At 40.6% G+C, this 25,717-nt stretch overlaps 1 protein-coding gene across 1 annotated transcript in view; it reads left to right on the top strand.

Moving 5' to 3' along the window:
* The window catches only part of LOC132239341 (ADP-ribose glycohydrolase MACROD2-like), a 792,923-nt gene that overhangs the window by 570,718 nt on the left and 196,488 nt on the right, over positions 1-25,717 (top strand). Inside the window, exon 4 of the mRNA XM_059705503.1 lies at positions 18,842-18,923. Within this exon, the coding sequence (XP_059561486.1) occupies positions 18,902-18,923 (22 nt within the window). The 5' untranslated portion in view covers positions 18,842-18,901. The remainder of the gene's footprint in view (positions 1-18,841; positions 18,924-25,717) is intronic.

Raw genomic sequence — 25,717 nt, 5'->3', positions numbered from 1 at the left:
AATGTTATTTTAGGAAAGCATCTCTCTAAGAAATTGAGCAGTTAGTTATTCTAAATTGTGCAAATATGCCAATTACATGTTCATATCTTTGTAATTAGAGCATGTTCTCGCCTGCTGAAAGATGGTTGCACAGAACATTTTTAGATACAGCATACGGTACATGTGAATACAGCATTGTTTTTCTGATAAAAATGCAAACAAATTATTTTTACTACTCTTAACTTTTGACCTGTAACCAGCATTAGAAACATCAGTGCAAATAAGGAAACAGGCACTGCAGCCTTTAGTATCACAGATGCTGCAGCAGAATCAAGTCTAGAAAATAGATTTTTAAAGGATTACAGCAGCAAACATTACATAACTAGGCTCAGTATAATGGGTGGGACATCTGTTGGCTATTTTCAGAAAGCTGTCATTCTGTTACCCTCTTTTAAAATGCTCTTGGTGAGTACCTGACTTTTTTTTGTTATTGTTCTTTTTTCCCCATATGCCCCCAGTGACTAAAAGGTTAACATGTAGGTCTATGTTCTAGTCTTGTTTTCCTTTCCTTTATTTTTCTGTGGGGAAAGGTTGTTGTTATTTTGGGGGTTTTTTTTGGTTATTTCTCTGTTGTTTTAATTTTTGTTTTGCTTGAAAAGACAAATAAAAAGAGTATCTTACCAAATTAAGGATAATGATATTTTGCAGTTAGTGTTCTGGGTGCCCTGAGCTCACACACATAAAACCAAACCCCTCGAGTCCAGCACAAAGTGTTCAATAACAACTAGTCTTTTTCCTCTCCCTTCTCTTCCCCTGAGAAGATATAATTTTCATAATGTATTTGATCTTAAAATGTAGAGTTTAGAAGACTGCATTATTAACAATAACTATCATCTATCTATTTATCTATAATCGAATCATGCAAATGTACCAATATAACAAGCACACTTGCACTCTGTCACTAAGTCATCATTCTCTGGGGAGTGGTGTTCTGTCCCCAAGGAGGTTAGAGAATCATGTGCCAGGGAAGACTTGGGACCAGTTGTAGAGCAGAGCCTATCTTCCCAGATCAATAAAAATAGGGAGGAGAAATGTTGCTTTTGTATATACAAGCATGGACATTTCATGCAGTCCATTAAACAAAGAAACATGTGGCAAATAAAAGTTTGCAGAGGACACTTTGGGCATCATTGCAACTCCCCAAAGAAGATTTAACAATCCTCACAGTATTCTCTGATTTCATTTCTTTAAAAAGAAAACTTAATTGATAAAACCACTAAAAGTCATGAGTTTGATTTTCTTTTTTTTTTTTTATTGCTTAAAGTATTACAAAGGGTATTACATATGTATCCATTTTATCCCCCCGCCCTAGACAGTCCCCTAGCCTCCCCTATCACCCAGTGTCTTATGTCCATTGGTTATGCTTACAAGTCCTTTAGTTGATCTCTTACCCCCCTACCTCCTGCCCCCCAACCCTCCCCGGCCTTCCCGCTGCAGTTTGACAATCTGTTTGAGGCAGCTCTGCCTCTGTATCTATTATTGTTCAAAAGTTTAGAATGGTCTCTATTGTCCATGAATGAGTGAGATCATGTGGTATTTTTCCTTTATTGACTGGCTTATTTCACTTAGCATAATGCTCTCCAGTTCCATCCATGCCGTTGCAAATGGTAAGAGTTCCTTCCTTTTTACAGCAGCATAGTACTCCATCGTGTAGATGTACCACAGTTTTCTAATCCATTCATCTACTGATGGGCACTTAGGCTGTTTCCAGATCTTAGCTATGGTGAATTGTGCTGCTATGAACATAGGGGTGCATATATCCTTTCTGATTGGTGTTTCTGGTTTCTTGGGATATATTCCTAGAAGTGGGATCACAGGGTCAAATGGGAGTTCCATTTTCAGTTTTTTAAGGAAACTCCATACTGTCTTCCATAGTGGCTGCACCAGTCTGCATTCCCACCAGCAGTGCACAAGTGTTCCTTTTTCTCCACATCCTCTCCAGCACTTGTCGTTTGTTGATTTGTTGATGATAGCCAGTCTGACAGGTGTGAGATGGTACCTCATTGCTGTTTTGATTTGCATCTCTCGGATGATTAGTGACTTTGAGCATGTTTTCATATGTCTCTTGGCTTTCTGAATGTCCTCTTTTGAAAGGTGTCTATTTAGGTCCTTTGCCCATTTTTTGATTGGATTGTTTATCTTCCTTTTGTTAAGTTGTATGAGTTCCCTATAAATTTTGGAGATTAGGCCCTTATCAGATATGTCATTGGCAAATATGTTTTCCCACACAGTGGGTTTTCTCGTTGTTTTGTTGATGGTTTCTTTTGCTGTGCAGAAGCTTTTTATTTTGATGTAGTCCCATTTGTTCATTTTTTCTTTAGTTTCAAGTGCCCTAGGAGCTGTATCAGTGAAGAAATTGCTTCGGCATATGTCTGAGATTTTCTTGCCTTTGTATTCTTCTAGAATTTTTATGGTTTCCTGTCGTACATTTAAGTCCTTTATCCATTTTGAGTTTATTTTTGTGTATGGTGTAAGTTGGTGGTCTAGTTTCATTTTCTTGCATATATCTGTCCAATTTTCCCAACACCATTTATTGAAGAGACTATCTTGGCTCCATTGTATGTTCTTGCCTCCTGGAAACTAATGACAATGAAAACACAACAATCCAAAACCTATGGGACACATTGAAAGCAGTCCTGAGAGGGAAGTTTATAGCTCTACAGGCCTATCTCAAAAAACAAGAAAAAATGGTAGTAAATCATCTAACTCTACAACTCAAAGAATTAGAAAGAGAGCAACAAGAAAACCCCAGAGTGAGCAGAAGGAAGGAGATAATAAAGATTAGAGCAGAAATAAATGACATAGAGACCAAAAAAACAATACAGAAAATCAATGAAACCAAGAGCTGGTTCTTTGAAAGGATAAACAAGATTGATAAACCTCTAGCCAGACTCACCAAGAAGCAGAGAGAGAGGACCCAAATAAATAAAATCAGAAATGATAGAGGCGAAATAACAACAGACCCCACAGAAATACAAATGATTGTTAAAAAATACTATGGACAGCTTTACTCCAACAAACTAGACAACCTGGAGGAAATGGACAAATTCCTAGAAAAATACAACATTCCAAAACTCAATCAGGAAGAATCTAAAAATCTCAACAGGCCAATAACTATGGAAGAAATTGAAGCAGTCATCAAAAAGCTTCCATCAAACAAAAGCCCAGGACCAGACGGCTTCACAGGGGAGTTTTACCAAACATTCAAGGAAGAACTAAAACCTATCCTCCTCAGACTACTACAAAAAATTCAAGAGGAAGGAACACTTCCAAGCTCATTCTATGAAGCCAGCATCACCCTAATACCAAAACCAGGTAAAGACAACACAATGAAAGAGAATTACAGGCCAATATCCCTCATGAACATAGATGCCAAAATCCTCAACAAAATCTTAGCAAATCGGATCCAGCAGTACATCAGAAAGATCATACACCATGACCAAGTAGGATTTATCCCAGGGATGCAAGGATGGTACAATATCCGCAAATCAATAAACGTGATACATCACATAAACAAATTGAAAGAAAAAAACCACATGGTCATATCAATTGATGCAGAAAAAGCATTTGACAAAATTCAACACCCATTTTTGATAAAAACTCTCAGCAAGGTGGGAGTAGAAAGATCATACCTCAACATAATAAAAGCCATATATGACAGACCCACAGCCAACATCATACTCAACGGACAAAAACTAACACCATTTCCCCTAAGAACAGGAACAAGACAGGGATGCCCCCTCTCACCACTCCTGTTCAACATAGTACTGGAAGTGTTAGCCATTGCAATTCGGCAAGAAGAAGAAATAAAAGGCATCCAAATTGGAAAAGAGGAAGTAAAACTGTCCTTATTTGCAGACGACATGATATTATACATACAAAACCCTAGAGATTCCATCAAAAAGCTACTAGACTTAATACATGAATTTGGCAATGTAGCAGGATACAAAATTAACCCCAAGAAATCTGAGGCATTTCTATACACCAATAGTGAACTTTCAGACAGAGAGATTATAAAAACAATCCCGTTTACCATTGCACCGAAAAAAAACTAAGCTACCTAGGAATAAACTTAACTAAAGAGGTAAAAGACCTCTACTCAGAAAACTACAGGACATTGAAAAAAGACATAGAGGAAGACATAAACAGATGGAAGAACATACCGTGTTCATGGATTGGTAGAATCAACATCATTAAAATGTCCATACTACCCAAAGCAATCTATAAATTCAACGCACTTCCCATTAAAGTACCAACAGCATACTTCAGAGATCTAGAACGAACTTTCCAAAAATTCATCTGGAATAAAAAAAGACCCCGAATAGCTGCAGCAATCCTGAAAAAGAACAAAGTAGGTGGGATCTCAATACCAGATATCAAGTTGTATTACAAAGCCACTGTTCTCAAAACTGCCTGGTACTGGCACAAGAATAGGCATATAGATCAATGGAATAGAATAGAGAGCCCAGAAATCGGCCCGAACCAATATGCTCAATTAATATTTGACAACGGAGGCAAGAACATACAATGATTTTCAAAATATGAAGTTGGAACCAGCCTATTTGTCTGTCAGGGGGATGGCAATGTGTTTAGAAAGAAGAAGGGAGGAGAATAAAGGCTACTTCTTCCAAGGAGGGAGCCAGGGGCCAACCCTTCTACCTTTTCCTCATATTTTCTTTCTTTTGGGGGACCCTGTGTCAGAGAATTGTGGTCATCAGGCCATTCAAAGCCTGCCTACTGGTCCAGTGGAGAAGTACAAGGGAGGCCTTGCTCTATGCCCTTCTGTCGGCTACATCAATTGCTAGGTAGAAGCAGGACTGAAGTACAAGGTGGTGTCTACCTCAAGAGTCTATAGTCTAGTTGGGCACATATTCCTTTATATGGCACTTAGAGAGAATTAATATAAAATAGCTACAAGTAGATAAAACCACAAAGTAATTATCCACGGTTTGGAGCAGATAGTACATTTTAGAGGAGAGAAAGAGATGGCGGGGGTGGTGAGAGGAGCGACATAGATGAAACACTCCCTTTCCTCTCTCTTTTATACACTCCACGAAAACACCCACCCACACATGTGCCCCACACATGCAGGCATCTCTGCTGTTACCACCCAGCCCCGAGGGGCATTTTGGATAGAACCACTCTGGTTTGCTTCTTCTTATTGTGTGAGGCATGAGCCTATGGAAAATTACTCAAGAATGATTGTTCTCTTGGGGTTTGGGTTTTGAACAAAAAAAGATCCTTTCTTTGCAGGAGTGGGAGGGACACCAGCTTGAGAAAAACAGCTTTTGTCCTCACAAAATGCTCTTTCAGATGCTATGTTAATAAGCTTCTTTTGAACTGTACATAGTGTCTGCATGGGTTTCAGATGCTAATGGAAATGTTGAGAAAATGAGAATGCACTGGACAGACGGTTTGTACAGTTATGCTGTGGCCCCATTCTGTTCAGCATCATGACCAGGCTTCAGAGCCATCCTGTGACTTGGCATAGCATTTCCATTTTGAGGAGCGATTTTAATTTCTCCTGATGATGGCATTTTTTTTTCTTTAAGATTGTGATTTGTTGGCTGTATAAAGCACTGTCCTCCATGGGCAAGCTCCTAAGCAGCAGTGAATGACAATTCTTCCTTGAAATTTTTAATCACTTGGAGAAAAAACAAAAGAGTAATTATTAACTTTTGTAGCTGAACTACCTCTGCAGATGTTCTTAATCAAAAAAAGAAAAAGGGAAGAATGTTCTCAGAAGGAGAAGTATGGAATATACAATCGGGGGTTGCAGCTAGGTTTGCTGGGTTGAAATGAGCTCCGCATGAGTGCTTGATAAACAATAGCTTCATCACTGGAAGGTAATTTCACATCACAGACTAAACTGAAAATTTTGAGTCAAAGACCTCTTTCTGGCACTGTCTTTTCAGTTTAAGGGTACCGAGGGCACTATGTGAGTGATAGAAAAATGTATCTTAACCAAGTTAGAAGCAGAATCATATTAAATTAACCTTTGATTGGCTGGATACTGAGAGAATAAGTTGATTTGACCAATTTTCTTCTCATGTCTTAGATTTGGGTTCTCTGTGAGCAGACCCTGAGACAAGGATTAGAATGCCTTTAGATTATTTGTGAATGAAGTACTAGTAGAGTAAAGAAGGTCAACATAGAGCATGCAAGCAAGTTACCACCCTGAACAACCAGAATCCCTACCCCCACCCCCTGCCAGAGAGTTCACCCAAGGGTGATGAAGTGGGGGTATTTCAACATCAACTCCTGCTATTCTTTGCTTGAGAGCTGCTAGGGTAGGGACAGTAATTCTCCAAATTCCCAGCTTACTAGATAGTTGATAAGAATCTCCTAGTACAAAGAAACCCTTCAGGAAAAGACATACAGTTGCTTGGTCATTCTCTGGCTTCTACTACTAAGACACGAGGGAATATGATAGGGCACCTTGGGGCCTATCACACCTCCAGACTACACAGACTCATTTTCTTTTTTATAGATTTGTTAAAATCCATCTAAGTAACTGACCTTACACAAAAGGAAATCCATTACTTTTATACAAAAATATATAACCACCATTAGAAAAAATAAATACATCTGTAGAAATGTATTTCTTTTCAGCTCTGGGAACCATCAGCCATATTAAAACAGATCTTACCTAGACTTGGTATGGCTGTCATTGCACTCTCACCCATGAATGGATCCAATTTCCCATCTTCAGAATAGAGGCACAAAGAGCTTTCCTAGAGTCATTTCCCAATGGTGAGTTTCAGGGGGAACCCTGATCTCAACAAACCTGTTGCCACATTATTTAGAACACGTTTATAGCTTGTATTGACTTTTAATACTTCTTTAAAATGAATCCTAGCCTCTTACCCATTAGTTAGCCCAACTACAGAATATGGTTGTGTCTCCACAAAGAGCTGGTAGCAGAGTTGGCTGTTGGATAGACTTCATGTGTGATTGGCCGTTGTCATTTGTATCATTGGAAATGACATAGCAAGTGGATGTGAAAAGGAAATAATTCGAATTGCCAAAAATAGAGGGTTATTGCCAAAGGTGATGTTTTCTGAGAAGCAGGCTGAAAAGGAGACTGTGAGCAGGAGGTTTATTGGGTCGTGCTGGGAGTGGGATGAGGGGAGCAGTGTTGGGAAGACGGAACATTGAACACACCAGGAGCTCGGAAGCCAGGGTGGTGCATCAGTTTGCTAGGGCTACCATACAGAGTGCCACAAACTCAGCTGTTTCAACAACAGAAATTATTTTCTCACACTTCTGGGGGCCAGAAGTCTGAGATCAAGGTGTCAATAGTGTAGGTTTCTTCTGAAGCCTGTCTCCTGGGCTTGTAGATGGTTGTCTTCTCCCTGTGTCCTCACATGGTTCCCCATGTGTGTCTGTGACCTGATACCCCCTTCTTGTTAGGACACCAGTCATACTGAACTAAGGCCCATCCTCATGATCTCATTGTAACTTAATTACCTCTTTAAACAGCCTAATTCCAAGTACAGTCCCATTCTGAGATACTGAGTGTTAGGACTTCAACATATAAATTGAGGGGAGGGAATTCAGCCCATAATTAGTGGCCCTAATTGAGGAAGGGGGTCTCAGACTCTGGACTGCTGCCTTAGCCAGTCACTGGGTGCTGCCTTCCTTCAGGAAGCTGGTTGGTGTGGGTAAGGTGCTCTTTCCAGCAGAGGACAGTCCTCTGAGAGGGTCTCTTCAGAACTGTCAGTCACTTAAACATCCAGCAATGGGAAGAATGATGGCTCTCATTCTGAAGGAAGGGGCAGATAGGTAGCATACCACAGCACCCTTTCCAATTCTGAAAAGGGAATCTGTTCTTTATCTTTTTTTCTTTATTGATTAAGGCATTACATATGTGTCCTTATCTCCCCATTACCCCCCCCCCACCTTCCTGTTCATGCCTTCACCCCCCCCTGGTGCCTGTGGCCATTGGTTATGCTTATATGCATGCATACAAGTCCTTTGGTTGATCTCTCCCCCTTCCCACCACCCTCTCCTGCCTTCCCTCTCAGGTTTGATGGTCTAATCGATGTTTCTCTGTTCTTTATCTTTGACTGGCATTTTCCCCAGTATCTCCCAGGATTATTTCATCCATGACCAGGGCCATGCCAGCATTTAGAACTGCAGGTCCTATACCCTTGTCTGTGCTTCTATCTCTTCTGTGCTAAGCATATGGAGCAGCTTCAAGGACCACGGCAGATGTGTCCATTTGTGAGGTTGTCCATTTTGATGGATATGACACACGCGTGGAAATTAACTTGTATGAATGAGCCTGCAGCACAAATCAAAATAACTCTTGGTTCTTCAGCTACATGGCCATTTTTTCTTACAGAGTTGAAGAAAAGTCAAAGAGCAATTTATCAAAACAAAACAAGGAGACTCTGAATTGTGCTGCCACAGAGCAATGACAGATGAACTGAGTTTGCAAAAAACAACAACAACAACAAAAAAAACCCCACAGTATCCTTTTTAAGAATGCAGAAATGATTTTACAATGCAAAGATGCCCTTTGAGAGTTTATGGATTTAAAATGCCCTTCAACTCATCCCGATGTCATTGGGAACATGGAGAGGAAAAATTTCCTGTTCTGTAATTTGGAGATTTAAATGCTAGCTTCTGTGGTGCAGTGCACAAATATGAACATACTCAAGGCCCTTAAGAACTAGAAGAATGATATTTGGTGACATTTGACAAGGAAATTAAAATATCAGGACGGAGTCTCCTGTAGGGTGTTGTGAAGTCTTGTCCACTGTTGCAGCCCAACTATTCAGTTATTCTTTTTTCCTTTCTCTTCTTGGCTGATATGGCCAGACAAAAAAATAATAAAAACAATAAAGAAAAGGAACTGCTTTATATATAACATGAGCCATTTTTGTAAATGTTCCTTTTAAGATAGAATTCCTTAGCAATTGTGAAATTGGAATAAAATGGCCTTTCAGCAGAGCAGTCCAAAAAAGTGCTACCAAGGTTCTCTAACTGGCTCATACTTTTCCTGACCTGTTTAAAAGATCAGAATAAAAATAAAGGACTCACCAAGTGAGCAAGTGAATAGTGATTATATCTATACTAGAGGCTCAGTGCATGAAATTTGTGCACAGATAGCGTTTCTAGGCCTGGCCAGTGATCAGAGCCCATCAGGTTTCCTGCCTCCCTGCCTCCCCCTTCCCTCACTCCCTCAGCGCCCCACCATTGCTGTTTGTCCCCCACCATGTTCCACACTGCCCCCTGGTGGTCAGCACACACCATAGCAAGAGATCGAACTCCCAATCTTCCAGCTGGACTCCCAAGTGGACACTTTGCATATTAGCCTTTTATATATACAGATGCCAGGACTGTACTAGGTATTTCAGGAACCTTATGAATAATAACTACAAATAAATAATTGATGTTTATGAAGCATTTACTATATGTCAAACCTTTTGCCAAACATTTTACATAGAGTATCTCAGGTGGTCATTATAGACAACTGTAGCAGTTAGGGTTCTAAAATTCTCCCAAGATTCCCATCATCCAGTGAATCACACCTTCTCAGAGTTATTAAAAAATAACCTAGGTAATGCTGTGAAGGGATCTGGCTGATGTACTTAAGGTTCCAAATCAGTTGACCTTAAGATAAACTATCCAGGTGGCCTGACCTAATCACATGAGTTTTTAAAATCTGTGTGTAGATATCTGATATGGAAGAACTCAGAGATTCAAAATCAAGAAGGATTTGAAATGCCTTTGCAAACTTGAACATAGAGTTGGCAAGTAAGGCAGATGGCCTCTAGAAACTGAGAGTGACTCTGAAGTGACAGCCAGAAAGGAAATGGAGACATCAGTCTAGGACCTCAAGTAACTTAATTCTGCCAACAAGAACAATGAGGGGTACCACTTGATTTTTCTCCTCCAGACAAGAATTCAGTCCAGATGACACCTTGATTTCACCTTTATGATGCCCAGAGAACCCAGTTACACCATGCTGGACCTTTGAGCTACACAACCATGAACTAATAAGCAGGGTTGTTTAAAGCTACAAGTTTGTGGTAATTTGTCAAATAGCAATAGAAAACTAATATACCAACCCCCACTAATATACCAGCCTCCATTTTAGAGATGAGGCGACCGAGGCTTAGGAAGGTTAGATGACCTGCTCATGGTCACAGAGCTGGTACATGGTCGAGTCCAAGTTGGAATATAGGCAGCTGTTTTACATAGGAGATGACTGGTTGTGGGAGACAGAAGTCTACGATGCTCTCTGGCACCTGCTCCCTTTTGTGCAAACCTTGTCCAGTCTCATCTCGAGTGTGGTGGCACCTGTGAATATGATGGGGTAGTCATTCACACAATTAGGTGAAAGATTTTTATAGATGCAATTAAGGCATTACTCAGTTGAGTTCATTAACAGGGAGAGTGGGCTGACCTAATTAGGTGGGCTCTCAAAATGAGTCTAGAAGTTGGAGAGGAGAAACCCGTAGAGACACAGTCGCCCTGGAAGAAGGAAAGTGTTCATGTCCTGAGCTGCCTTTCCGGGGCCCCTGGCAAGGATTGCAGATGGCCTGTGGTAGCTAAAAGCTGTCCCTGGTTGACTGCTAGAAAAAAAATCGGGATCTCAGTTCTACAACTGTAAGGACCTAGGTCCTAGATTCTGCCAACAACCTAGATGCGTTCAGAAGAGGACCCCAGGTCGGCACTGCAGCGCAGCCAACACTTTGACTGCAGCTTTGGGGACCCTGAGCAGAAAACCCAACTCTGTTGGGCCTGGACTTTTCGCCTGTGAGATAATATAACAATTGTTGGCTCAAGCTACTAAATTTGTAATGCACAACAGAGAATTACCACACTGGGACAAGGGCAGATTGCTCTTCTTTACTCCAATTGAAAGGAGGGGACGAACTACGGCTCAGGGAACCCAACTTTTTGTTTTTGTTCTTCAATTAATCACGAGTGACCTCATCCCCTTGTTCCACTATTGAACCTTGGTTCACTCATATCACCAGGCAAGCTCTGATGGTGCGGTTCTTCCACCCCTCTCAAAACCTGTCCTAATACAACTTTGATACTTAAACCCTGAAATTTAATTCACTTATTAGCAGTAGCCACTGTTTTATGAAATGCCCCAATATCCAAGCTTGCATTGGTGAGGCTGTTGGATTGTCTTTTAGGAAGGCTGAGACTTCACCCCTTGCTCATCAGGCTGCACTTACACAGGTAGCCCTCCATTAGGCCTTCGTTAAAGCATTATTTGCATGCACACCAGACATTTGAATGTTTTTTCACTTGTCATTGGGAAAGCAAATTACACTCATCGGAATCCATTCATTCTCCCAGTATCGCTGAACACAGGATAATCTTTGCTATGTCAATTGCCCTAGGACTGGTAGCTGTGAAGAAAGGAGGTGCACTGTAGGTATTTGAAACCTGCTTCACTGTGTAATGCTTTTCAGGGGCAGTGGATGTGATGCTAAAAAAGATTAATAGAACTATGTCATCATGTTTATGGGGCATAAAACACCCAACTGTGGATTAATGGATATCCTGGTGAAAGAAATACATCTTTACTCCTTTATACCTTGATGGGTGAGCTACAGTTGGCATCAGTGGAAATATATGGAGAGATTGACTTTAGAAGGTCAGCTTTAAAAGGACTTTTTTGACCTCTAAGTCAATGAAAATAGATTTTTGTTGTTGACCAAGACAACTGTAACAGAAGACTTTCAACCTTTAAAAAATTGTTACTGAAGTGTAACATACAGAAAGGAACACATATCCTAAGTGTACCGCTTGATACATTCTTACAAACTGAACATAGAAATAGCACCCAGATAAAAACAAACAAACAAACAAACAAAAAACCAACCAGGATTCCTAGCATTCCCCTTGGTCCCTTTCCACCTACTGTCACCCAGAGTTATTTCTAGTCTAACTTCTAACATCTAACGACATAGGTGATTTTGTCTATTTCTGTAATATTTTTTGTACTTTATGGAAGTGGAATTGCCGGGAGCCGGTCCATCCTTGCTGTTTCAAAGGACCTGGCATATATGGCATACGGTTCTTAATATGTTTGCTCACCTTCTTGGCGCTGTGTTTTAACCAAGGTCACCTCTCCCAGAAAGGTTGAATCCCCAGGTAGGGATTTTCCCCTGAAGTTAGGGAGGGAATAAAACCCCTCAACTAAGTGCCAGGCAGGTAATTAATCACTTTAACTACGAACAATCATGCTTAAGCTACATAATCTTTACTCCCTGGAATGGAGATAAGAAACGCCCTAACCTTTGTAATAGAGATTGATAGGATTGAATCAACTGGTATAAATACAGATGCAACAAGACAACAACAGACAGAATTCAGAACTCAGGAGACAGAATTCAGAAGACAGAACCTACACGGAGCCTGGAGACAGAAAAACTTCGCTGGAGAGAACATGGCAATAGATCCTGGACTGAACTTGACTATAGAACATGGCAAGAGAACCTGACTAGAACCTGGTGACTGAGCCTGGCTGGAGAGCCTGGACGGAGCCTGGCTGGAGAGCCTAGCGAGGGAACATGGCCACAGAACCTGGCTGGAGATCCGAAGCAGAACCTCTCTGGAGATCCAGACCAGAACTTGGCTGGAGATCCTGGCTAGAGATCCTGGCTAGGCTGCTGATCAACTGAACGCTGCCTCCGTGTCATTCCTTCTTCGCCAACTCCGTCCACACCTTTGGGGACCCCTGGACCCGCTGGGGTCAGACCCTGGCATCTGGCGCCCGAACAGGAACCCCTAGTTAAGCGCCCCACACTCGGGAAGGATCCGACTCCACCGTAGGAATAGGGTGGATAGTCTTCGCCAACTCGGTCCACACCTTTGGGGACCCCTGGACCTGCTGGTGCTGGACCCCAACATGGAATCATCCAGCGTATACTCTTTGTTTTTCTAGATTCTTGTGTGAATAAATCACAATTTATTTATCTATTCTGCCATTTTAGGCATTTAAGTGGCTTTCAATTTGGAGATATTACAATAGTGCTGTCATGAACATTGTGGTGTGTATCTTTTGGGGAACATATCATGTACATTGTGTTGGGAGTAACACATAGCCTATGGGCAAATTCAGCTAATTTAGTAGATACTGCCATAGAATTTCCCAAAGTTTTTGTATAAATTTTTACTTCCAAAAGCAGGATATGAAAGTTTCGTTAATCCATATCTTTGCCAATACTTAATATTGTCTTTTCATTTTACAAAAGCTTTTAAAACTTTTAATAAATTTTACTTTATAGGTGTTATCATGGTTTCTATTGTGAAACTAATAAGCACCTATATGAAAACATCAATACTGGGCTCAAAAGCCATTGTACTCCGCATAGAATCATTGGGTAAGATGACGGGTAGTAACAATAAACGACTCACGTTCTTTATATAGCTCTTTCCCACTTCGTAAAATCACCCAGATGCCTCTATAATTCAGTTCTCAGGTCTTCTGAAAAACATAAAGGAAACTCTACCTCCTAAAGAAGTTAATTTCTGGTTCTGGAACTAAACACCCTTGAACAATATCTGCCATATACTTACATTTTAGTCAAGTCTGTTTTCCAGAACACATACACTGCAAATATTTATGGAGCTCATATTATATATCAGGACCTATGCCACACACTGGAAATAACGATGAGCACCACTCAATTCTTCATAAGGTTCTAGTTTAAAATATAATAAGGACTACAGTTATTTTCTAGAAATATGAATGTTGCCTTTTGTATTATTTGCTATTATGTTTTAGCCTGAGGACCCATCTGAGTTGACTAACAACTTGTCCATTAAAAAAAAAGTGTGAACCCTAGTCAGTTTGGCTCAGTGGCTTACAGACTGAAGAGTCCCTGGTTCGATTCCAGTCAAGGACACATGCCCGGGTTGTAGGCTCAATCCCTAGTAGAGGGTGTGCAGGAGGCAGCCAATCAATGATTCTCTCTCATCATTGATGTTTCTATCTCTTTCTCCCTCTCCCTTCCTCTCTGAAATCAATTAAAATATATTTAAAATAAATGAATAGATAGATAAATATTTGTTTAAAAAAGTGTGAGTCATTTTAAGTACACAGAGTTGCTTTAACTACCAAAGAATGGCTGCACACTTTAGGAAGTTCACCAAGAAGATGAGCAGGACCAATAAAAGTTTATATTGAAGGAAGTAAATGGAATTTGAGTAACCTTGACAGGTTAAATGCCTCCAAAAAGGAACACTGTTATTATTTTTTGTCCTTCGCTGTGTTCTTCTACCTGATCTTCAATGATATGATATTAAAGATTAGATCGGGCAGGGTTTAATAAGGGAAGCCGAATCTTGTGGATGGTATAGAATAAGGGAGTTGTTATATGGATTTGATTTTATACAATTGTAGGTGGAAATGGGGAAGTTAATGTTCAAAGGGGATGATTAGCTGAGCAGAGCAAAGCTGGTGAAGAAGTCTATGGAAGGCCATTGCTTCTGCATTTGACCAGATCTGGAGTATGTCAGTAAAGTAGGTCATCAAGGGGCAGGTCAAGAGATGATCAAGAGGAAAGCTGACTGCAAAGTTGAAAAGAACAAGGACAAAGTAGAAGCTATGAGAGCAAACTGGAACCCACAGGGACAGACTGCCACATGCATCTGTCTCTCAGTGCATGGCATCCCCAGACGGCAATGCCCTGCAGAAGAAGTGGGTGTCCTTGCAGCAGAGCTGCACGTGGGCCCAGCCCAGGACTCAGACCACCTGAGGCAGGGGAACCATCAAGTGTTGCAAAAGCCAAGGGCCAGCTGATGATCAACATGTACATGACCTGCCCAGAGCCTGATGCCCTGTACTCACCTGCCTAGTGCAGTGGTTGCATGCTTCTGCCCTCCAAATCTCATGGAAATTTCTCTGTGGCCAACTCTAACCCAGAACCATACAGAGAAATGTAGTTCCAGTTTATCTAGGTTGATGGAGCACAAAATGACCACAGGGATAGACTATAACTTGGATTAAAGAATAAATAAAAGGAGGATACAATTCAATCTTTTCTTTATAAAAACATGAAAACTGCAGCCCAGTGAGATTCTGGCTTGTTCAATGTCACAGAGCTAGTGACAGGTATATAAACTCAGTCCCATGTGTGTCGATCTGGGTGATATTACAAAAAGAACTATGGACGTGAAATTAAGATGCCTGAGATTTTGCCATTAATTAATCGTTTGGCCTTGGGAAAAATACTCAATTCTGGATTCAAGTTTTCCGGTGAGAGAATGGCACCTGGGTGAGGCACAACACATTGAAGATGCTCAGTTAATAGCCAATGAATAAATGAATAAACACAGTCTCTCAAGAACAACCATGTTATAAAATTGTTCTAGTGCCTACCTTAAAAGAAAAATTAAAGCCATCGTTACATATTCCTACATATTCTCATAAAATTTATCTGGGGCAAGAATGGACACAATTCAGGTTTCCAATCTCTCTGTCGGTCATGTAGCAGTTAGACTTTCTGTATTTATATTTTTGTGTCTTCTACTGGATCCATTCAGTCTGAGATTTTCAGCAGGAGCCCAGTGTCACATAGCTGAAAGACAAAAAATCCCAACAGTGGCAAGAGGAAGAAGCTAGAAGAATATCAGATCTCTAGGAATAGAATTCTATGTTTTACTCACGAATCTGCAATTTGGGCAGAGTTCAGCAGGAACAACATATCTCTGCTCCAGGTGGTATCGCCTTGGGTAACTCAAAAGTCAGGAGCTAATTCTACAGGCAACTCACTTTTGACCAGGCCTATTGGCTAGAACTTCTACGTGTGGATTCTTCATCCAGTATCTCTGCTTCCTTCCAGCATTGTGATTGGATACAAGAGTGAGCCTCCAAAGAGGGCCAGACAGAAGCCACATCATCTCCTATGATGTGGACTCAGAAGTTACATGTCATTTGTGCCAGAGCTACAGACACTCCCAGATTCAAGAGGAGGGAATAAAGATCTTGCCTTTCAGTGAGAGGAGTGTTAGCATCACATTTTAAGAGGAGCCTGTAGGACCAGACACCATGCTGAACACCATCTTGGAAAATACAATCTACTGCAAGCACTGATCAATACAAACCATGAGTTTGTGAACACCAGGCTTGTAACCCAAATGAGGTCTTGACTAACAGAGACTAGGCTTTTTCACACATATATAAATATATTTACAGATGCATACATAACAAGTACTTGGTAAGTGAAGTTAATTATTGGATTCACCTTGCTTTCAAGATATTTTCAGTGTCATGCTGGAAGGACAGGGCAGGGAACTTGGCCACTCAATTAATTTAAAATAATGAACCTTTTCTTCATCATCTACTTTCTCTCTGAGAAAATAAAATCAGGTTGCTGAATTTGTCATACCATTTCCATGGTAACAAAGCCGAAAATGTTGAAAGTGGATTAAAATTCTTTGCAATATTTAAGAAATCTGCATTTAGTCTGTGAAGTATTACCACTAACCCCTCTCCACACAAACACACACACACACACACACACACACACACACACGCACGCACGCACGCACGCACGCACATGCACACACTACATGAGTGTTTTTAAAAAATTGATAATTTATACTAAGAGACCATAAAATAAAGGAAAATGTGTATAGATGAGATAGTGCTGGTTGGTCTTCTTAGGTCTGTGATAAGTCAAATTTTCTTTTTTTGATTTTTATCTCAACTAGGTGGTTTTAGAAATAATCTGACTACTTGAAGCCTAGAGAAAAAGGCAACCATCATAGGTACAGAAGTCAGAATAATTATGGTGTTTGGAAACAACAAGCAGCTCAGTGCAACTGGAGAGTAGAGTATGTCTAAGACAAGTGTTATTTTTAGTGTTAGAACTCTTAATTATGCAGTATTTCAAATATACAAGAAAATACAGGAAATTACGTGATAACCATGTACTTAGCCCCATAGTTATAGCTATTATCCATTTGCAATATTTTTTCTAATCTCTTTCCCTTCTAAACAAATAAAATATTAGCTGTCCAGTTAAAGACTTACTTGTTCATCTCTTTACCTTCCCTCCCTCCCCAGAAATCATCAGCATCCTGAGGTTTGTGTATGACATTCTTGGGTTGTTTCTGTATATTCATGCTTATGAATGACTCCCTTCCCTGTTGTATCTTTGTGCTTTAGAAACTTATATAAATGGTATCATAGAATATATGTTCCGTTGGAACTTGTTTCTATTGCTCGACATTATGATATTTATCTTTAGTCACAGGGCATAGACATGCCATGAGGAGAGTGTCGACTAGCATTCAGTATTGCAGATAGTCAATCATTTATGTAACTGATCTTATAGTTCACCTGGAGAGTAAGTTGATGGTGACGGTTTTTGCATTTGAAGAAAATGTTATTGATATGCAGAAAGAACTGGATACCAGAAGCTCAAGTGAATACAGGGAAAAGAAAATATGGATATCTGCACACCATTCCTCCTATTTGGGGAAGCCAGGTGCTTTCTCTTAAAATCTGTAATATGCAGGCAGTTACCGGGGCTGCATAGTGTTTAGTGATAATACCATAGAAGTCCAGTAAGTGCCCAGGAGGCAGTGTATCTAGATGTGGGTCTAGACTTCTGCAGGGGTCAGGGAGCCACAACTCTGAGCTTCCATCAGGGAATCCTGGCGATTCCTGTGTCCCAGCTCTCGCACCCCTGTAGATCTCTCCTGCTGGGAACGTTGGACTTGGCTAGCATGGATCCGAACCCCACAGGCTGGAGAGCCGAGGGGCTAAGAGGAGCATGTCCATTTGTGTTCTTTCACGTCCTGCCGTGAGCACATCCCACTTCCATTCCTTACTGTCCTGAAAGATGCCTCCCTTAATGTTCTTTTCAATTACCACTTGTAGTTTGATAGATTAAGTAATTTTTAACTTGTGGTAGATTGTTACAATAAAGGAACTAAAGGGGTATTTATTTCAAGGCACAAAATTGAGTCCCTGATTCAGTATCAGATATATGTGAGCTATTGCCCATACTCCATTTCTCTCCTCTGCTTACCGTACTTTCTGAATGTCTCAAAGAAACTCCTGACATGCAGAAACTCTCTCAAAGCCAAAAGAAGGTCCTGCATGCACAGTTTACTTTTGAAGTGGCATTTACTTATCCCATAATACTTCCTAGATTAAAGTTATATTGGCCTCATATAACTGTCAATTAATTGTATTTTATTTCCGAATATGTTAAGCTAAGAGCAAGTGACCTCATGCAAATTAAACTGGAAGAAGCTTTTCAGTCTATCAGGATTGATAAGTGTATTTACTTAACAAGGGTAGGGCAAAGAGCTTTGTTTACTGACATACTTTATTGTCACTCTGCTGTACAGCTCTCATGTGGCTGTTTTATAAGACATAAAGTCTAGGTATACTTTCAGAATCTTAGATCTTATTTTTAGCTCGCTGTAAAGTGGCTTATTTTCATTATTTCTTATTTGATTTATGTAACATCTTTCCAAGAAAAAGCCCATGGACTTATTTAAATAAAAAGTACACACATAAACATACACACACAAACACATACACAAACTAACACACACTCACACACACATACTCACACACTCACATATACTCACACACATATTCTAACACACACACACACACACACACACACACACACACACACACACACACAGAGTTAAACTTCACTCAGTGCTGTCATATAGCTAGCAGCACAGCACCAAAAATCTGTAGGAGGATTTCCCATCTGATTTTTGCTCTAAGTCCATGTTCTGGGAAGGCAGTTGCCATATTTCCTTTCACTTTGAGTGTTTTATCGTTTGCCTCTAGGTGGACCGAATCATCTTCTGTGTCTTCTTAGAAGTCGACTTCAAAATCTACAAGAAGAAAATGAACGACTTTTTCCCTGTAGGTAAGTAAAGCAATTTGTTTCCTTTGGAATTGAGGATTGAAGAAATGGAGGCATCACTTATATTTCTATTTCATTTTGCATCTTAAAGATGGTAACAAATGTGGTCTCTGTGCAGAGGTCACCCAAGGGAACTTGTATCATAGTTTTTAAGAATTCGGGGTGATGATAGAAAATCTAGGCCCAAGATCTCTGTCCAACAAGGTCATTGTGTCATCTTGGGGACATCAAAGCATCTCTTGAATCTCAGTTCCTCACATCAAAAAAGACAGATTTGACCAAATAACTTCTAAAGGCTCTTCCTCAGGCCCACAATGGCATGATCTGTGGTTTCTTCTCCACACTTATAAATTGCCCAGGCCTGTGCCTACATCCACCAAGATAAAAAAAAAATTCATAAGTATAAGCCATTATATTGAAACAAATCTACCCATTAGCAGGTCTTTCCAATGATGCAAAGCCAAAAATCATACAAACATTTTTAAAATTAGACAGTTTTAGTGGTTCAGAATGTGTTAATAACTATGCAAATAAATGGTTGTTGAAAAATTGCTATTCTAAATAAATGCAAAATGCATTTTAATACTTGAGCCACTGAAATAATAATAAAATCACTTTCAATTTTACATCAATGCTTTAAATCATGGCATGTTCATGAAATTATTTCCAGTCCATATTTATAACAGCAAGTGCATTTTAAAACTTAATGTCAAAATCCCCCCAACTTGTTAAATATTTTTGCAATGCTGAGTCAACAGCCATTTGTAAATTCTAATTATTCAGTATAAAATAAGGGTAACATCTAATGGAATATGTAACTACTACTATAGATGACATATATTATCTGTCCAAAATTTGAATTTATGGTTAATTTATAACTATATCATATTTGATTAGAATATAATTTTCCTTGCCATATAATCTTCCTAATCTGACTTATTCAGGGTATCTTTAATTAGTCTTCTTAACCCTTTCCAAAGCAATAATGATAATAGTTTAAAGGGGAAAAGATCATTTTTTATATTAAACCGAATATCTATGTTTGGGGGTAATCATATGTCTTTAAATTTTACAATTAGGTTTCTGAAACACAATGTATGAGAAAACAATGCAAGTTAGGCTAGAAAAGATAGTATTAAACATACAACACATGCATAAGTACTACCTAATATTAGTGATAGGGATAACAGGTAACATTTATAGTTGCTTTCTATTAGCCAGATACATGGACCAAGTCAGTTAAGCTTCATAATAACTCTAAGACAGCAGGCACTATATTAACCCTACCTTTTAGATATAGAAGATTATGGATACTTGAGAATAATGAGGTATACAGCTAGGAGCAACGGAGTCATATTTTAAAATTGACTATGACATCTGTCACTGCACAAGTGATAATAGGTTAATTTCCTCAGAACATCTTCAGGGAAGAATGGATTCAACTTTGCAGTTGCATTTGGAACATTGAGAAAGTCTTATTTCTAATTTAATTAAATGCCCATCATTTTTCAAAGCTACCATGCTTCTCTTTCTTCTAATATCTACAATCATAAAATCTTTCCTAATATGAGTCAAATTGATGATCTCAAAATTAAATCCCATCCAAGTCATCCAGTCCCTGTGGTGCTATTACCGGTAGGTGAGCAGGAACGTGGTCACCAGGAAGTCAAAGGACCTAACAGCCATGAAGGAAGATGGAAAAGTGCCTGTATTAGTTCGCTAGGGCTGCTGTGACAAAGGACCACAGATCAGATGGCTCAAACAACTGAAATGTACTTTCTCAAATTCTGGAGGCCACAGTTCCAGGATCTAGGCATCAGGTGGTTTTGTGTCTTCTGACATCTCTCCTTGCCTTGCAGATGGCCATGTCCTCTGTATCTTCGTGAGGTCTTCCTTCTGTGTGTGTCTATGTCCTAATAACCTCTTCTTATAAGGAAACCAATCATATTCAATTAGGGCCCATCTAACGACCTCATTTTGACTTAATTATTTATTCAAAGTCCTTATCTCTAAACACAGCCACATGATGAGGTAATGGGTGTTAAGATGTTGACATATATATTTAGGGGTAGAGGGGTACAATTAAGGCCCTAACAAAGCCAATCGTGGAAATGCAATAGGAACTTCAAAGGAAGGAAACCAGTAACAATTTTTTCCAACAGTTTTATATCTTGCTGTTGGTGAAGCACATTTGACATATTTCCTTCCAGATGTGTTGTTTGGAAGTCTAGTGTGGCAAATTTGTGGAATTACCATAGACTTTGGTTGCAAATAATGTATAGTTGCAGTGCATCATTTCATGGCTTACAGCAAGTAATATTGGTATGATTCAGCTCAAATCTCTTTGTTCTCAGCATAAAAGCTTTATATTTTTTAGTGTATAGGATTTATTGTGTGTAGTTTTTATTGATTTGGAATATGGAAGATAATTTTTTTAAAAAATTGGAATCTAAATCCTTTTTTTAAAAAATATATTTTATTGAGTTTTTACAGAGAGGAAAGGAGAGAGATAGAGAGTTAGAAACGTCGATGAGAGAGAAACATTGACCAGCTGCTTCCTGCACACTCCCCACTGGGGATGTGCCTGCAACCAAGGTACATGCCCTTGACCGGAATCGAACCTGGGACCTTTCAGTCCGCAGGCCAACGCTCTATCCACTGAGCCAAACCGGTTTCGGCAGGAATCTAAATCCTAATAGAGAATTTGGGGATATTAACTTATCTCCCAATAACAATGTCAATTTTACAATTTGCAACTATATCAAAGAATCCTGATGTTGGAAATTGGAGAGATATGGTCAAACTTCCTCCCTCCCTCTCTCATTTTACTTTGTTTACTGTAGTGGTTCCAAGTTGGGGTGGTTTTGCCCTTCAGGGGACATTTGAGGCATTTTTTGTTTCCATGGCGGGGGGGGGGGGGGCGGGGGCGGAGGGGGGGGAGTGGAAGCCAGGGAAGCTGCTAAACATCCCAAAAGGCACATGACAGCCTCCCACAACAAAGAATTATCCAGCTACAGAAATCCACCGCGCAGAGGTTAAGAAGCCCTGGGTTACTAGAACCATCTCTTTCTTACAGTTCAGGCCATTAAAGCAACTTTAACTTCAGATTGGGTTTATTTTGATAGGGTGATGTCTTACCCAAACTTGTCTAGCTGGATTTGGAGACTGTGCCCTTAGCCCAACCTCTGGCTTTCCAGATTCATGACCCCTCCTTATCCAGACTTTTGGACTTGCCCTCTCTTCACTTCCTCTCAAACCACAGATTTCTATGTGTTGACTTCTGTTAACAATGTTACCCGCCCCTCAGCTGCCTGGTTTTCCTACTCAGCTGACTGGATTTCCCAGCCCCAGTCCAGTCCTTGTATCATTCATCTATTGCTGCCCATGACTCTAGTGTATTATTCTCAGAAAATATGATTAAGAGCTATGTATGTTTTATACACCTAATGAATAAGTATGGAAGTAAAGGCTAATACACAAAGCAAGGGAAAAAAATTCACCAATTATTTTCTCTACATATCTCAAGCAAAGCTTTTTTCTTCATTGGCTAAAAGTTTTCACTTTTATCATTAATCATTGGCTTAATGACCATCGGTTGATAAAAACCCTTGTAAGCACACAAATATGTTTTCATTTTAGAAATCTTCAGCCCCCACCAACTTCTAAATCTCAACTGATTCATTCACAGTGAAAACCTATGACTAAAAATACATCCAGCCCTAGCTGATTTGGCTCAGTGGATAGAATGTTGGCCTACAGACTCAAGGGTCCTGGGTTCAATCCCAGGCAAGGGCACATGCCTGGGTTGTGGGCTTAGTCCCTGGTGGGGTCATGCAAGAGGCAGCCAATCAATGATTCTCTCTCATCATTGATGTCTCTCTCTCCCTTTCTCTCAGAAATCAATATGAAAAAATTAAAAATACATCCATATTCTCTTTATTTTTTAACCCAGAAAGCAAGAAAATTTATAAATATTTTATCCAGCTAAGAAGTTTATTTGGTTTAGGTAAAATATTTGTACCAACTTATTAATAGTCAAATATTATATACCAATGGCCCGGTGCACAAAATTTGTGCATGGGCGGGGGGGGGGGCTGTTTTCCTAAGCCCAGCCTGCACCCTCTCCAATAGGGTACCCCACAGGGATTGGGCCTAAACCGGCAGTTGGACATTCCTCTTGCAATCTGGGACCACTCGCTCCTAACTGCTCACCTGCCTGTCTGCCTGATCGCCCCGAACTGCCCTCCCCTGCTGGCCTGATCTCTCCTCCAATGGCCCTCCCCTGCCAGCCTGATCTCGCCCCCAACTGCCCTCTCTGCCTCGGCCCCCACCACCATGGCTTTGTCTGGAAGGAAGTTGGACATCCAGAAGATGGCCAGTTCACTCAGTCTAATTAGCATATTACCCTTTTATTAATATAGATAGATTATATAGGATAGGATTGCTTAAATTGGGGGGGGAGCAGCCTTTTTCAGCAGGAGGAGGTGCTCTTGGCAGACAAAAACACATAATCCCTATATCTGGACTGATAGCTAGCCATATGCACTATACTGCCAAACCAGTCATTAAAAAATTGAACTGCTTTATTACACCTTACACCAAACAGCTATTGCCCTTAAAACCCCTCCTCAGCCCCCAGCTTAGATTCTACCTTTGCAGTTCACCCATATTAGGTTCTAATTGGTTGGTTTCTATGCCAGTCAGCATCAAAAGCTCTGCCTCCTAGGCAGCCATTGGCTCCTCACACTTCACCCAGATTTGGTCCTAATTAGTTGTTTTCTTGCTGGGGTCCAACCCCAGCGGGTCCAGGGGTCCCCAAAGGTGTGGATGGAGTCGGCGAAGAAGGAAGGACACGGAGACAGTGTTCAGTTGATCAGAAGCCTAGCCAGGATCTCCAGCCAGGATCTCCAGCCAAGTTCTTGTCTGGATCTCCAGAGAGGTTCTGCTTTGGATCTCCAGGTTCTCCATCCAGGTTCTGTCCAGGTTCTCCAGCCAGGTTAAGTCACCAGGTTCTAGTCAGGTTCTCTTGCCATGTTCTATAGACAGGTTCAGTCCAAGATCTTTTGCCATGTTCTCTCGCTAGGTAGGTTCTGTCTCTCGGTTCTGTCTTCTAAGTTCTGTTTTCTAAGTTCTGTCTTCTAAGTTCTGTGTTCTAAGTTCTGTCTTCTAAGTTCTGACTCTTTCTGTCTTGTTACATCTGTATTTATACCAGTTGATTCAATCCTATCAATCTCTATTACAAAGGTTAGGGTGTTTCTTATCTCCATTCCAGGGAGTAAAGATTATGTAGCTTAAGCATGATTGTTTGTAGTTAGTGATTAATTACCCACCTGGCACTTAGTTAAGAGGTTTTATTCCCTCCCTAACTTCAGGGGAAAATCCCTACCTGGGGAAACAACCTTTCTCAGAGACCTTGGTTAAAACACATAGTGCCAAGAAGGTGAGCAAACATATTAAGAACAGTATGCCATATATGCCAGGTCCCGTGAAACAGCAAGCATGGACCGGCTCCCGGCATTTTCTATGCCAGTCAGCATCCCTGGGCCTATCTCTGGGCCTGATCAAAGAGGTGGGGCTGATCAGCAGCCCCCATGGTGGCCCGGAGAGAAACAGAGGTGCGGCTGATGGTAAAGCCCAGAGAGAAAGGGAGAGGCAACAGCTGATCAACAGCTGCCAGGGAGGCTGTGGATCAGACCCTGCCTCTCTCTTTGAACCTCTATCCAGGCCTGATCCACAGCCCCCTCAGCAGTCAGTGCTGGGTCACCACAGCAACCAAGCACTGACTGTAGGACTGACTTCTGGTCAGTCGAGTCTTCAGTCATTACGGACCCTGGGTTTTTATATATTAGGACTAGAGGCCCGGTGCACAAAAATTTATGCACTCGGGGGGGAGGGTCTCTCAGCCCGGCCTGTGCCCTCTCAAAGTCTGGGACCCCTTGGGGGATGACCACCTGCTGGCTTAGTCCTGCTCCCCGGGGAATTGGGCCTAAGCTGGCAGTCAGACATCCCTCTGGCAGCCCGGCAGCCCGCGGGGGATGTCCACTTGCCAGTGGGACGCAGACCTAAACTGCAGTCGGACATCCTTAGCACTGCTGAGGAGGCAGGAGAGGCTCCCACCACCACCGCTGTACTGGCAGTCATCAGCCTGGCTTGTGACTGAGCAAAGCTCCCCCATGTGGGAGCACACTGACCACCAGAGGGCAGCTCCTGCGTTGAGCATCTGCCCCCCCCCCCCCATTTGACCTGCTTATATTATTCCAAACATGTAGTAAATATTATTGAAATGAGTAAGTTTTTTTTTTCTATGTGTTTGTGTCATTTATTTCTGTCTAAATTATACACATTCATGCAAGGCAGCTCCAGATGGATTTTTATATTATGATTTCTTTTTGATCTCTTTGTCTTGTCTCACTAATGAAAAGGTAAGTTTCTGGAGATCAAAGACCACTTCTAATATTCCATTGCATTTCCAATAAATCTGGAAGATTTGTAAATATATAGTAAGGTGTTTATTATAGTAAATACCAAACTACCATGAGGTTAAGCTGAAACTCTATCTAACCAGTCTCACGTAAAAAGTTTTTTCCCCCAGAAACTATAAGAATTGTTATTATAGCTAGATTAGGGTATTACACTTCTTTCCCTATATTTTTCACTTTCCACAACAAAGAAAAATATTTATCCAAAATTTCTAATAATTATATAATCTGACAAAAGGACATATTTTTAAAATATTTACCTGGATCTACTCTTTAAAAGTGAAAAAGAGAAAGCATTCACATTACATCTTCTTCATT

The sequence above is a fragment of the Myotis daubentonii genome, chromosome 8, assembly GCF_963259705.1.
Source record: "Myotis daubentonii chromosome 8, mMyoDau2.1, whole genome shotgun sequence".
Taxonomy (NCBI): domain Eukaryota; kingdom Metazoa; phylum Chordata; class Mammalia; order Chiroptera; family Vespertilionidae; genus Myotis; species Myotis daubentonii.
The sequence above is the reverse complement of the archived record's forward strand: the minus strand, read 5'-3'. Positions and strand labels throughout refer to the sequence as shown.